Source organism: Neomonachus schauinslandi, chromosome 4, assembly GCF_002201575.2.
Source record: "Neomonachus schauinslandi chromosome 4, ASM220157v2, whole genome shotgun sequence".
In the NCBI taxonomy this organism is placed as follows: domain Eukaryota; kingdom Metazoa; phylum Chordata; class Mammalia; order Carnivora; family Phocidae; genus Neomonachus; species Neomonachus schauinslandi.
The window spans coordinates 106,112,738-106,128,305 of record NC_058406.1 but is presented as its reverse complement, the minus strand read 5'-3'; the positions used below and the strand labels follow the sequence as shown (position 1 = coordinate 106,128,305).

General features: G+C 38.0%; 1 protein-coding gene across 2 annotated transcripts in view; it reads left to right on the top strand.

The window, feature by feature from the left end:
- PRKDC (protein kinase, DNA-activated, catalytic subunit) overlaps positions 1-10,870 on the top strand; it is a 247,255-nt gene extending 236,385 nt beyond the window's left edge. Inside the window, exons 77-86 of one of the 2 annotated variants that reach the window (XM_044914627.1) lie at positions 493-697; positions 2,096-2,163; positions 2,849-3,069; positions 3,387-3,479; positions 5,850-5,939; positions 6,363-6,434; positions 6,508-6,709; positions 7,533-7,721; positions 8,315-8,454; positions 10,592-10,870. In XM_044914627.1, the coding sequence (XP_044770562.1) occupies positions 493-697; positions 2,096-2,163; positions 2,849-3,069; positions 3,387-3,479; positions 5,850-5,939; positions 6,363-6,434; positions 6,508-6,709; positions 7,533-7,721; positions 8,315-8,454; positions 10,592-10,796 (1,485 nt within the window). In that variant the 3' untranslated portion in view covers positions 10,797-10,870. The remainder of the gene's footprint in view (positions 1-492; positions 698-2,095; positions 2,164-2,848; positions 3,070-3,386; positions 3,480-5,849; positions 5,940-6,362; positions 6,435-6,507; positions 6,710-7,532; positions 7,722-8,314; positions 8,455-10,591) is intronic. The other variant, XM_044914628.1, reaches the window with a different exon arrangement.
- The last annotated feature ends 4,698 nt before the right edge of the window (positions 10,871-15,568 follow it).

Genomic DNA, 15,568 nt, shown 5'->3' with positions numbered 1-15,568 from the left:
TAATTACTCCTGCTGTCATAATGATGTAGATTAGTAGGGGCACTTGGGTGGCTCAGTTGGTTAAGTGACTGCCTTCAGCTCAGGTCATGATCCTGGAGTCCCAGGATCGAGTCCCACATCAGACTCCCTGCTCGGCGGGGAGTCTGCTTCTCCCTCTGACCCTCCCCTCTCTCATGCTCTGTCTCATTCTTTCTCTCTCAAATAAATAAAAAATCTTTAATTTAAAAAAAAATGATGTAGATTAGTAACTAGACAATGGACACAAATAGGTTAAAAGGTTTTTAAGCCCTTATTAGAACCTATGATTAGAATTTATGATTATAAGTCATTACTAACTGTATCCTTTCTGTCTTTTCAGAGGAACACACAAAGGCAGGCTTCATTGAGTTTAGAGTATTAAAACATTCAAGGAAAGCAAAAGTATAAATCTAGAACCTTTCCCAAATTTCAAACTAAACATTAATATTTAATGTAAATTATTATTAATTTCAGGCTTTTGGAAAAGAATTTGATAAACACTTTGGGAAAGGAGGTTCTAAGCTGCCTGGAATGAAACTCCGTGACTTTACCGACATTACCGACTCACTATTTTATAAAATGTGCAGAGACTCAAAGCCACCTGGGAATCTGAAAGAATGCTCACCCTGGATGAGTGACTTCAAAGTAGAATTTTTGAGAAATGAGCTGGAGATTCCTGGTGAGTTTACCTTTGGGGTGACAAAACTGGACTTTAAGGAGAATAGTGGTATATAGCAGGGATTCTTTATTTCTAAAAATAGGAATTTTGGGTTCTTGATAGTTACCTTTTTTTTTTTTTTTTTAAAGAATTTAAGATTTTGCCATACCTTTTTGTCATTAGGAGAATCTGTAATTACTATTCATGAGTACACTGAACTAAATGTCTAATTAGATTATAGTTTTCTTACTTTTCCCGATTATACAAGTATTCAGACTTCCATTTAATAATGTAACTGGTAATTTCCTCTGAACATACCCATGCTTTGCTCCTAAATAACTTTTCTTCAGAAATGTAGTACAGGTATAAATGCAAATCACTTCCGTGGATGTGTATATTGGTCCCATTTAAAATGACGAGATAATGATAAATGACTTACCTTCAGGACAAAGAAGTGTGACATTGAGGATAGAGACACACAGCAAGTTGTTCTGATGTGAACACAGCATGATTTTTCAAAGACAATCTTTATACATTCCATGTTCTTCACCCTGGAATTTGCCAAAAGAATGTTTTATTATGGTTATTCATATTCTTATCTAGTGGATATAAAAACAAATTGGAGACTTTTCTTTGTTATTATTAACAGCTCTGCATTGCATGAAGAAAAACTGAAAATGTAAGCCTCCTCATATGTAGCTAGATTCTCCTTGAAATAAAGTGTTCTAGCTTAATGCATTATTTTTCCTGTTTGGAATTTGTCTACTCCATTAGAATAGGAAGCTAACTTCCATTAGTCAAATTGAGAAATAATAGCATTACTTAAACAACTCAAATTTTGGGGGGCGCTTAGGTGGCTCAGTTGGTTAAGCATCCAACTCTTGCTTTCAGCTCAGGTCATGATCTCAAGGTTGTGAGATCAAGCCACCATCAGGTGCCGCACTTAGCGGGGATTCTGCTTGAGAGTCTCTCTCTGCCCCTCTCCCCCACCCCACCCCCAAACATAGGTGCTCTTTCTCTGTTTCTCTCTTTAACATAAATAAATAAATCTTTTTAAGTCACGTTTTTTTAAAATGAAAACTTTTAGTAAAAAATTGTATCATACAGCTCTTTAAAAATTATTATTAGGGCGCCTGGGTGGCTCAGTTGGTTAAGCGACTGCCTTCGGCTCAGGTCATGATCCCGGAGTCCTGGGATCGAGTCCCACATCGGGCTCCCGGCTCATCGGGGAGCTTGCTTCTCCCTCTGACCCTATCCCCTCTCATGCTGTTTCTCTCTCTCTCTCTCTCTCTCAAATAAATAAATAAATAAATTTTAAAAAATAAAATAAAAATTATTATTAGATCAATAGGTATGTGTTAAAAATACAGGGTTCTCTAACAAACTATATCTAAGTAAGGCTTCTGTGGTTTGTCTTAGGTCAATATGATGGCAAAGGAAAGCCAGTGCCAGAATACCATGCACGAATCGCTGGGTTTGATGAGCGGGTAGGTGCCAGTGTTTGACAAGTTTTAGTGAGTAACTGTTGGATGAAGGAAGAGGAAATAGTCATAAATAGCTTTAAGGCCTGTTTCTCTTCATTGTACTCTATTCTGTCCTGAAAGTATTTACATAGGAGCAAATTTCTCATCAGTCACAAATGATTTCTGTAAAGATTGTGAGTGTGGGTCTTCAGGTATAAGAATGACGTATTTGTCTTTACTAAAGAAAAGACAATTTCCCGTCTTGATCTCAAATGCACGGAGTATTCTGATCCTATCACATACTGAATCCCTTAATATAATGCTTCAGTGTTACAAACTCAAAGTGTACAAACTCAATAAATTCTGTGTGTGTGTATCTATTTTAAAACATATGTAGAGTTAAATTAAGTAATTTTAGTAAGTTTGTATGTTGCTCATTACTAAGGATATCCACATTTATAAGCAATTATTTGTAACAAGGGATATGAAGTTTCTAGAGGTACAGCAGTAGGGCATAAACAGGTAACAAATATTTTGCTGGCAGTAGGTTCTCTATTATTTTTCTGTCACTTCACTCTGTCCTCAAGAGAGGTCTCTCTTTGAGGAATGTATGCCAACCAGCCTTACTTTTCCTCTTTTGATAATGATATGATTAGCTGTTTTGTCAATTTCTTAGAGTGCATCTAAAATATTTTCATAATTTTTAAAGGTAAAAGTAATGACTTCTATCAGAAAGCCGAAGCGCATCATCATCCGAGGCCATGATGAGAAAGAGTACCCTTTCCTTGTCAAGGGGGGTGAAGACCTGCGGCAGGACCAGCGGATTGAACAACTCTTTGAGGTCATGAATGTCCTCCTTTCTCAGGACGCTGCCTGTAGCCAGAGAAACATGCAGTTGAAGACCTACCATGTCATACCCATGACCTCCAGGTGGGACCAAAGCACATGGTCATTCTAGAACAGATCTATGTGAATGGAAATTCTAGCACTGAGCCAGATCCTTGTTTAAGGTTACAGAGATGGGATTGGAGGTCACTTGACAATTTGGTATTTCAGCTTTCACAAAGACTGGGCTAAACAGAACTAATAAACCCTTGTAAACCTATGATTTTCAAATTTAATGTGGAGAAGGTAAATGAAGAACTAACGTGAAGAACTCTGTTCTGCTTTGATTCTACAGAACTTTTTTCTAGTGAAGAAAGAACAGTTTAGATTTGTGTTCATAAACTATTTATTCTCCTTTTCAGATTAGGACTAATTGAATGGATTGAAAATACTTTTACCTTGAAGGACTTTCTTTTGAGTAACATGTCACGAGAGGAGAAAACTGCTTATACAAGGTGATGTGGAGCCTAAATACTCCTCCTTCAGCTCTGCCCAGACACATCCAGCAAGCCTGTTACTCCCCAGTCATAATCTCCCTGAGTAATGTTGTTTTATATTAAGTTTCCTCTACCTTGTGTTTCCAGTGACATTTCTGGATTCCTTCTAATTTGGGGCTCTGAGCCACACCCTGGTTAGTTCTTTTCTCCACCTCTGGCTGGGTGAATAAACTAAATGGAGGAGAGGGTTCCAAACAGTAACTACATAGATTTTTACCACATTGAAAAAAAAAAAAAGTATTAGCTTTGCAACAACAACAAAAATCTTGAAGGAAATAAAATAATAAGATTAGCAGCTAACATTTGATTAAACATTTTCTGCAGGCTAGGCAGTATTCTCCGTTCTTAATGTGTATAAAGTCATTTCTTTCTTACAAAAACCACAACTTATTAACATCTTTGTACAGATGAGGAAGTTAAGGCCCAGAGAGGTTATGTAAATCGTCCTAGGCTTCTCAGCATGTAAGTGGGCTAGCTAGGATTATTAGTGATTAATTCTAAGTCATGATATTGGTGCTTTTTATTTTTCTTTATCCTTTTATATTTTCCAAGTTTTCAACAATGAACATATATTTTTAATCAGAAAGCGTTTTGTTTTTTGTTTCGGTAAAGAAAAATAAGGACAACATTGAAAGAAATTTTGAAGGAGTTGACAAGTTTTGATGACTAACTATTGGATGAGGGAAGAGGAAATGGCGATAAATAGCTTCAAGACCTGTTTCTCTTCATTGTACTCTGTTCTGTCCTGAAAGTATTTACATAGGAGCAAAATTCTCATCAGTCAAAAATGATTTCTGTAAAATTAAGCATATTCTTAACAAACTCTTGCTCCTGCTAAATAAGGCTGTGTTTATGAACTTTTAATTTTAGTCATTTGAGTCCTTTGCCTACAGTTGTTTCTGAGTTCCCTGGAAGACAGGGAAACTGATGGACAGTACTTTCTGGAGTCAGGAAGTCCAGATCTCACTTCAGTGCTAACTTACAGTGGTTCTGACTTAGAGTAGGCATCTTGAAAAGGTGACTTGCCTTTCCCTTGTTCCGATGCCTCCATTTCTAAGATGGGATAGTAATGTAAAATACATAAAGTGAACATAGGTGTTGATGGAGTTTAAAGTGCTTTTCAAATACAGAAGTGTATAAATTACTTCCCACTACCTTTTTAAAACAAGGCACTTCCAGCCCCTATTAGTAAAATCATTGCTACTTTTTTCTTAATTTACGTGTTGCAGTTTTCCAACTTAGATTTTCATCCCAAATGAAACTTGGAGAGAATTTAGACTGAAGTGGAAAGCTGTATTGTGAAATTAACTTAATAGAAACTCAGAAAAGATTCACTTTAAGTGATTGAACTACTAACGTTGTGAAATAGTTCTATCTTTAGATTTCTTTTTAGGAAGACTTATTAAAGCTTTTGACAAACCCCAAAGTGGCTGAACATAAAAACACATGTTTCCAACAGCCCAATATGCCTTTTGTCTGTGAAGTATTACTAAAAACAGCTTTCTAGGGGCGCCTGGGTGGCTCAGTCGTTAAGCATCTGCCTTCGGCTCAGGTCATGATCCCAGGGTCCTGGGATGGAGCCCCGCATCGGGCTCCCTGCTCGGCAGGAAGCCTGCTTCTCCCTCTCCCACTCCCCCTGCTTGTGTTCCCTCTCTCGCTGTGTCTCTCTCTGTCAAATAAATAAAATCTTTAAAAAATAAAAAAATAAAAATAAATAAAATAAAAACAGCTTTCTAAATTCAATTCAAAGCCATTGTCATTTAAGAAAATATCTTACTGTATTTAGTATGGATTTTGTATGTATCTGCATACTGGAAATGGTGAAGAAAAAATGTGGCAATCCAAAAACAGACTTCATCCATCTTCAACACTAATTGGTGGCCTTTTAGTTTGTGGAAGTAATATGGCTTATCACTTCTTGCCTACTCTGAGTGAGTTGCACGTTGTGCTGTCATCTTGCTGCTATGGGTTTTTCCACTACCAGATTTTTAGAACCATATGCCTGGATCATAAACACTCACATTTAGTTCATCTTGTTCCTGTCTGTATGAAGTGGAAATTTATTGTCTCTGATCATTTCGTGCCTGAATTTTTGCATAGGAAATAGCTTCCGTTTCTTTAGGAGTAACTAAGCATGAATAATGATATATTAAGATTCTAGATCCAGAGTAGCATGGGGTCAGTGTTAATATTACATATGATTAAAAGTCGTATTTCCTTCCCTGACTCTTCACTATTTTTCAAAGAATTCTTGGTGATCTTTGCCACTGAAATCATTATAATGCTAAATATCTTCCTAGTGCTGATTCCCTTTTTCCTACTTGTTAGTGATCCCAAAGCACCACCATGTGAATATAGAGACTGGCTGACAAAGATGTCTGGGAAATACGATGTTGGCGCTTACATGTCAATGTTTAAGTAAGTTTTGTTTTGATTTTCCTTTTTACTAACTAGTTAATTCTTCTCAAAGTAGCGTGTTACTTTTGTTTCTTAGAAAGTTTTGCCTCGGGCGCCTGGGTGCCTCAGTCAGTTAAGAGTCTTCCTTCAGCTCAGGTTATGATCCCAGGGTCCTGGGATCAAGCCCCACATCAGGCTCCCTGCTCAGCGGGAGTCTGCTTTTTCTTCTCCCTTTACCCCTCCTGCCTTGCTCGTGTTCTCTCTCTCTCATGCACGCTCTCTCTCTCTCTCTCAAATAAATAAAATATTAAAAAAAAAAAAGTTTTGCCTCAGATCAAAACCTAATTATTTGATACTTGAGCTTCAATATAAATAATTTTAAATTTTAAATCTCAAGTCATAGAAATTTGTTCTAATTAGGCATTTCCTATTATTAAATCATAGGGCAGCTAGTCGTTCTGAAACAGTCACATCTTTTAGAAGGAGAGAAAGTAAAGTGCCAGCTGATCTCTTAAAGTAAGTATCCTTCTGACTACAAACAAGTTGGTGGCGTAGCAGAGACTACAGAGATCATGTCTCCCTCCCTCAGGCGGGCCTTTCTGAAGATGAGCACAGGCCCTGAGGCCTTCTTGGCACTTCGCTCCCACTTTGCCAGCTCTCATGCTCTTATGTGCATTAGCCACTGGATTCTGGGCATTGGAGACAGACATCTGAACAATTTCATGGTAAACATGGAGACAGGTGGAATGATCGGAATCGACTTTGGGCATGCATTTGGATCAGCTACTCAGGTATGCTCACCTTGCTCTTGTTCTTGGCTGATTTAGAACCATAGTCATAGGACCTTCTGGAAATTGGATGGTTTTTAAGGAAGAAATGACACATCAATTAGCTTGGTTTGTCTTGGTCATTAAATTCGACATTCTTGCAGAATAAGGGATAATCTCAACTTTGTTTTGGCCTTGTTCAAACAGGTTACAGAAGATGTAATGATGAATTATATAATCAAAGCCAAGAATACAATGTGTTCCTATAAAAAGGGAAGACTAGGGGTGCCTGGGTGGCTCAGATGGTTGAACGTCTGCCTTCTGCTCGGGTCATGATCTCAGGGTCCTGGGATCGAGCCCTGTGTCAGGCTCCCTGCTCAGCGGGAGGCCTGCTTCTCCCTCTTTCTCTACTGCTCCCCCTGCTTGTATTCTCACTCTCTCTGTCGAATAAATAAATAAAATCTTAAATAAAAAGGGAAGACTATAAGGAGGTTTTATGAAGCCCCTTAATCTAAATGTCTTCCACAAGATGTGATACAATATAAATCTTTCCTGTGACATTAAACACTGAATGTTTTCAATTGTACTTGTAAATCTGTGCAGACTTTGTGGTCCTACACACATAGGTTTGTGCATTGCAAAGATGATTGTGTTGATTACTCTTGGGCACAGTGGATTCATGTCTGTGTAGCTAATTCCAAGAAAAGAAGAGTACATATTTTCACCAACTGTGAATTACTCACTAACTGTGAATAATAACTGTCTATGGAATGATGCTTTGTGCCTTTTCTTTTGAGATTTCTAGTTCATATGTTCTCCTTCTTGTACATTATTTTTTTCTCTTTAGTTTCTGCCCGTCCCTGAGTTGATGCCTTTTCGTCTGACTCGCCAGTTTATCAATCTGATGTTACCAATGAAAGAAGCAGGCGTTATGTCCAGTGTCATGGTGCATGCACTGAGAGCCTTCCGCTCACACTCTGACCTGCTTACTAACACCATGGATGTGTTTATAAAGGAACCTTCCTTCGACTGGAAAGTAGGCTTGTTTATATGCACTTTTCATTTTTATTACAATATACCAAGGACTGATCTGGCGTCTCTTATTGTATGATGGAAATACATCAGATTGTATTTATTAAAATATTTACATTGTTTTGTGTAGTATTTCTTAAAATTAACATTTGGGGGCAGTTGGCCTGAAAACCAGGTAAGAGACATAATCTTCATTTGGAGAAAACTGTTGTTTCAAATGAGTATATTTCTAAGAAGGAGTTAATATAGACCCATTGGTGGTGGGTCTGATTTCTGAGACAACTTTTAGCTTAAAATCTGTTCCACATGAGGTTCCTTGATTTGACACATAGTGCTTTCTTAAATGTTGAGGTTCTTTATAATACAGCCCCAAAAGAATGAAGCTTAGTGATGGCATCCTTGATAGGGTGTGATACATAACTGCAGTCCCTCACTGTCGTTGTCACAGTTATATGTAGTACTATTAGAATGTGTATAAAAAGCTATAAAGCTCTCTCCAGTTAAAGATACTTATTTTAAAATCATTACTTGTTCAATCTGTTTGGATGTGATCATATAAACTGTTATAATAAGCAGAGAACATCATGTTCTTTTCAGAATTTTGAACAGAAAATGCTAAAAAAAGGAGGATCATGGATTCAAGAAATAAATGTAACTGAAAAAAATTGGTATCCCCGGCAAAAAATACATTATGCTAAGAGAAAGTTAGCAGGCGCCAACCCAGCAGTTATTACTTGGTAAGGTGGTTATTTGTGAAGAAAAAAAATGCCAACATGCTGCTATTTACTGAAGAATTACTAATATATAAAGTCCTGAATACTTTCCATTTAGCATTTGATGTTAGCATTATTATCCTCATTTTACAAATGAAAAAAGAATGGCTTAAGGAGGTTGACTTCTCCAGGGCTGGGCAGGGTCCGTATCTCTGAATGCTGTGTACTTGGCCTCTGCCCTCTTGGCACAGTGTTCAGGTCAGTACCTGGAATAACCTGTACCAATGTGAGGAACAGCAGGAGCATTTTTTTTTTTTAAGATTTTATTTATTTATTTATTTATTTGAGAGAGAGTGAGAGCCAGCACAAACTGGGGCGGGGGTGGGAGGTGGGAGACAGAAAGAGGGAGAAGCAGACTCCCCCGCTGAGCAGGGAGCCTGACATGGGGCTCAGTCCCGGGACCCTGAGATCATGACCTGAGCCAAAGGCAGATGCTTAACCAGCTGAGCCACCCAGGCACCCCCAGCAGGAGCATTTTTAGGCAATTACAATAATATTTTTGTATAGAAGAGGAGATTTAGATTCTAAATTTGCTTTTGTCCTTTTTAGGACAAAATGTTATCTTGGTGTGCATAGCACACAGATGTGGAGAATAAGTATGGACTTATTGGACAAGAATCCACACTGGGTTAGCCTTTAGGTTAGCTTCAAAATTTTTTCTTGTTGAGGTCTAAAGCAAACAAATTTATAGAAATGTTTCACAAGAGGGAAAAAAGTTGGGACTTTACAATTAAGTAATAGTAAATGGCGATCTATGGTCAGTTGTTCAGGGTACGAATGGTCTTTCCAATAAATGGCTCTGGCAAAGGAACAAAAGTGGATCCCTATCTCACACCATACACAAAAATTATTGCAGAATGGATCAAAGACCTAAATGAAAGAGCTAAAACTATAAAATACTCAAAGAAGTACAGGGATAGATCTTCATGACCTGGATTTGGCAATGACATCTGTCATTTTTAGGTACAACACCAAAAAGCACAAACAAGAAAAGAAAAAAATAGGTAAATTCATCAAAACTTAAAAGTTTTGTGCTTCACAGGATACCATCAAGAAAGTAAAAAAGACAACCCCACAAAATGGGAGAAAATATTTGAAAGTCATAGCTGACAGGGGACTTGTATAATACATTAAAAAAAACTCTTAGAAACTCAATAAAAAGACAAACAACCCAATTTAAAAATGACCAAAGGATTTGAGCAGACATTTCTCTAAAGAAGGTATATAAATGGCCAAGTAGCATATAGCATATGGAAAGATTTATTAGTCATCAGAGAAATACAAAGAGAGGCACCACTTCACACCCACTAGAATGGGTATAATTAAAAAATGGAATTTGGGCCACCTGGGTGGCAGTTGGTTGAGCATCTGACTCTTGGTTTCAGCTCAGGTCATAATCTCGGGATTGTGAGATCAAGCCCCAAGTCGGGCTCAGCACTAAGCACAGAGTCTACTTAGGTTTCTCTCTCCCTCTTCCTCTACCCCTCCCCCTGTATTCTCTCTGTCTCTGAAATAAATAACTCTTTTTAGAAAATGAAATACAGCACATGTTGTGAAGAATGTGGAGATATTGGAACCCTTGTGTGTTGCTAATATGAATGTAAAACGATGCAGCTGCTATGAAAAACAGTCTGGCAGTGTCTCAAAACGTTAAATATAGAATTACCACTTGGCCCTGTAATTCCACTCCTAGGTACACACCAAAGAGAAATGAAAGTGTACATTTACACAAAAACTTGTAGACAAATTTTTTAACATATATATTTTTTTAATTCTGTTAAAATTTTTATTAGGTGAGCTTTGTTTATTTTTTAAAAATAATCTCTACACCCAACGTGGAGCTCTAACTCACAACCCTGAGATCAATAGTCACATGCCCTACCAACTGAGCCAGCCAGGCACCTGTAGACAAATGTTAATAACAACATTATTCATGCTCTGTGTTCCTACAAATCCAATCTCTTGATTTCAAAGTTTTAAGCCACAGAAAATATTCTATAAGTGATGAGAGAGGGAATGTTTGGGTAGGATAGCTAGGAATGCAGGCAACAAAGGAAAAATAATGGTTCATGTTTTTGTATTTGTTTAATCTTTTTTCCAGTGATGAGCTGTTCCTGGGCCATGAGAAGGCACTTGCCTTTGGAGATTATGTGGCTGTAGCACGAGGAAGCAAAGATCACAACATCCGTGCCCAACAACCAGAGAGTGGACTATCAGAAGAGGCTCAAGTAAAGTGCTTGATTGACCAGGCAACAGACCCCAACATCCTTGGCAGAACTTGGATAGGATGGGAGCCCTGGATGTGAAGAACTGTGGAAGTCAGCAGAAAAAAAGCATGAAAGTGTTCAAAGAATCTCCTAAACTTGGGGCACCTGGGTGGTTCAGATGGTTAAGTATCTGCCTTCAGCTCAGGTCATGATCCCAGGGTTCTGGGATTGAGCCCCAGGTTGGGCTCTGCTCAGTGGGGAGCCTGCTTCTCCCTCTGCCTCTGCCTCTCTCCCCTGCTCATGCTCTCCCTCTCTGTCTAACTCTCTCTCAAATGAATAAATAAAATCTTTAAAAAAAAAAGAATCTGCTAAACTTCCATCTACAGCCATCAATGTGCTGATTTTCCGGAAGCACTGAAGAGAAGAAATCTATTTAGTGGTAAAGTCTCGTAGCAAGAGTTCAATCAAGATCATGATAAATAAGTGAATATTGGGATGAATGAATGATTAGGTAATAAAGATTAGGTTAGGATTATAATAGACAAAGTGGGAAAATATATATCTAGGCTCATACAAGCATTAAATCAAGAATATAGCATATTATAAATGCTATGACTTAGATAAACCAGCTAAATAAATGGTGTAAGTATGAACATCCCATGCAGTATTCTCATTAGTAATTATGACACATTGGAAATAACACCCAGAAGACTTCATCATTAAGATTTTATAAGAGTAAAGCCAAAAGCATAAATGATAAGGTGTTACATTATATTAGCAGTACAGGAATAATCATGAATGATATGGCTTATATTTAGAAATGATTGCTTTTGATATTTTAGGATATTTTTCTAGGCTATTTTCTTTCATTTTATTCTCTTCTATTTTAGACATTTTATGATAGATTTGTTCTCTAGAAGAGAAAGTATTTAGAGATAAAAAACCTTGGTCTTAGCACTCACTTTTGCTGCTTACAATAAGATAGATAAAAGTGCCTGGCATCCCAGACTCAGAATTTCTAACTTCAGGAATTGCAAGTATGATGACAGGGATAGCACAGAGCATTTCAATTCTAGGGAAAAAAACACACAAAACCCTATGGAAGTGAATTCCTTGTTTGGAGAGAAAACATGCATTCTAAAACAAGATCAAATTATGAAACACAAAAATGGATTCCTTTTCTTCACAGAAACTGCACCCCTCATCTAATTCTGCATGCACCTGAACTGATTTCAGGTTGGCTCTGAGCTTTTATTGTTTCTTTAGACATTTATATTTGGAGATTCTTGTATGCTTTTGAAAAATAATCATCTTAGGAATATGAAACATTTAAATTTTTTCCCAAAGTGTAGTTTCAGAAACAAAATGTTCACCTGATGAAATAATTCATTATACTACTCGACAAAGTATTTCTGATAATATTTGGTTGAATGCATTATGATATTAAGAATAAACCATTGGGCGCCTGGGTGGCTCAGTTGGTTAAGCGACTGCCTTTGGCTCAGGTCATGATCCTGGAGTCCGGGGATCGAGTCCCGCATCTGGCTCCCTGCTCGGTAGGGAGTCTGCTTCTCCCTCTGACCCTCCCCCCTCTCATGCTCTCTGTCTCTCACTCTCTCTCTCTCAAATAAATAAAATCTTTAAAAAAAAAATAATAAACCATTATATAAGCGACTGCCTTCAGCTCAGGTCATGATCCTGGAGTCCCTGGGTCGAGTCCCACATCGGGCTCCCTGCTCTGCAGGACTGCTTCTCCCTCCGACCCTCCCCCCTCTCATGTGCTCTCTCTCAAATAAATAAAATCTTAAAAAAATAAAATAAAAATAAACCATTACATTCTCAACAAATGGTATTATATTAAAAGAAATTTCATCTCAAAAGAAAAGTGATCATGTATGTGAAAATCCAGTATACACATGATCTAGTAAATATTTTTTGCTAAACACAAAAACAACCAGAACAAACTACCTTGGTGTTGATTATACTATATTGTTTAACAACAAATTAACTATCATTTTTGCTTGTCTTGATAATTTGGGATGTATTGACTAGATCCCCATGTTATGGGAAACCCTGTTTTTTAACAACTAGTTTTCATGTCAGTAAAAGATCCTTGTTACAAGATGACTGTGTATCAGTCCAGTTTCAAAGCTGTCTGCTTGAAATTGTATCCAAACCCATGAGAATGTGGTAAAAAGTTACTATATACAGCTTTCAGAGACATTTGCACAACTGCTCAGGATGATAAATGATCTCATTACACATGGGGGACTACTACATGTTTAAGCCATATCTTGTCTCCAAACAGCAACTCTGTGATTCTTGGGTAAGTAAAAATATTTGTTTGGAAACCAGGAAATAAAAGAAGACATCTGTACTGATTATAAGGAAATATGAATAGTATCAAGATTTTGGGGGTTTACTATATGTAGGATCACATCATCTGATAATAGTTTAACTTCCTCTTTTCTAATTTGCTTTTATTTCTTTTTTCTTGCCTAATTGCTCTGGCTAGAACATGCAGTACAATGTTGAGTAACAATGGTAAATGTGGGCATCCTTGTTTGTTCCTCATCTTTAGGGGGACCTTTTCATCTTTCACTGTTGAGTATCTTCTCAGCTGTGGGACATTTACATAAATGTCCTTTTATCATGTTGATAAAGTTCCCTTCTGTTCTTAGTTTGTTGAGATTTTTATCATCATAGAGTGTTGTCAAATGATTTTTTTGCATTAATTGAGATGAACTTGTGGTTTTTCTTCTTCATTTATGAATGTGAATTATAATGATTGATATTTAGGTGTTGAACCATCCCAGCATTGCTGGGATAAATCCTGCTTGTCCATGGTGAGTAATCCTTTTACTATGCTGTTGGATTCTGTTTGCTAGTATTTTGTTGAGAATTTTTGAATCAGAGTTCATAAGGGATACTGGTTTCTTTTTTTTTTTTTTTTTAAAGATTTTATTTATTTATTCATGAGAGACAGAGAGAGAGAGAGAAGCAGGCTCCCAAGGAGCAGGGAGCCCGATGCGGGACTCGATCCCAGGACCCTGGGATCATGACCTGAGCCGAAGGCAGACGCTTAACCATCTGAGCCACCCAGGTGCCCAGGATACTGGTTTCTAGTTTTCTTGTGGAACCTCTGTCTGGCTTTGGTATCAGGGTAATAATGGTCTTTTCAAATGAGTTAGCAATTTTTAACTTCTCAGGTATGTTTTCGAGAAGTTTGAGAAGGATTGGTGTTAACTCTTTCTTTTTTAAGACTCTAAAATTTATTTTAGAGAGAGAGAGTGTGTGTGTGTGTGTGTGTGTGTACAAATGGGGGGAGGGGCAGGTTGGAGAGAGAGAGAATCCCAAGCAGACACCATGCTGAGTTTGGAGTCCAACATGGAGCTTGATCTCACAACCCCGAGATCATGACCAGAACCGAAATCAAGAGTCAGATGCTTAATCAACTGAGCCACCCAGGTGCCCCAGGATTGGTGTTAACTCTTAAGTGTTTTATAAAATTCACCAATGAAGTCATCTAGGTGTTGGCCAGCTCTTTGTTAGAAGATTTTTTTGCATTTATTTTTGTCTTGTTTTTCTTTTTTTTTTTAATTGAAGTATAATTAACATACAGTGTTATAGTAGTTTCAGGTGTACAATATAGTGATTCCACAATTCTTTTTTTTTTTAAAGATTTTATTTATTTGAGAGAGAGAGAGAGCACAAGCCAGGGGAGAGGCAGAAGGAGAGGGAGAGGAAGAAGCAGACTCCCTGCTGAGCAGGGAGCCCAATGCAGGGCTCAATCCCAGGGCCCTGGGATCATTACCTGAGCCAAAGGTAGACGCTTAAATGACTGAGCCACCCAGGCACCCAGTTCCACAATTTATACATTTCTCCATGCTCATCAAGGTAAGTATACTCTTGATCCCCCTTTTCTATTTCACCCTCTCCCCCACACTCACCTCCCCTCTGGCAGCCACCAGTTTTCTGTATTTAAGAGTCTGGGGTTTTTTTATTTGTCTTTTCTCTTTGTTAGTTTGTTTTGTTTCTCAAATTCCACATGTGAGTGAAATCATACGATATTTGTCTTTCTCTGACTGACTTATTTCACTTAGTATAATACCCTCTAGGTCCATCTATGTTGTTGCACATGGCAAAATTTCATTCTTTTTTATGGCTGAGTAATATTCATTGTGTGTGTGGGGGGGGGTGACATCTTTATCCATTCATCAGTCAATGAACACTTGAACTGCTTCCTTACCTTGGCTATTGTAAGTAATGCTGGGTGGCTCAGTTGTTAAGCATCTGCCTTCGGCTCAGGTCATGATCCCAGGGTCCTAGGATCAAGCCCTGCATCGGGCTCCCTGCTCAGCAGGAAGCCTGCTTCTCCCTCTCCCACTCCCCCTGCTTGTGTTCTCCCTCTCACTTTGTCTGTGTCAAATAAATAAATAAAATCTTAAAAAATAAATAAATAGGGGCGCCTGGGTGGCTCAATTGGTTAAGCAACTGCCTTCGGCTCAGGTCATGATCCTGGAGTCCCGGGATCGAGTCCCGCATCGGGCTCCCTGCTCAGCGAGGAGCCTGCTTCTCCCTCTGACCCTCCCCCCTCTCATGTACTCTCTCTCATTCTCACTCTCTCAAATAAATAAATCTTAAAAAATAAATAAATAAATAAAAATTTAAAAAATAATAAATAAATAAACCAGAGGGGTGCATATATATTTTCACATTAGTGTTTTCATCTTCTTTAGGTACATACCCAATAGTGGAATTACTGGATCATGAGGAAATTCTATTTTTAATTTTTTGAGGAATCTCCATACTGTTTTCCACAGTGGCTGCACCAGTTTGCATTCCCACTAGCAGTGCACAAGGGTTCCTTT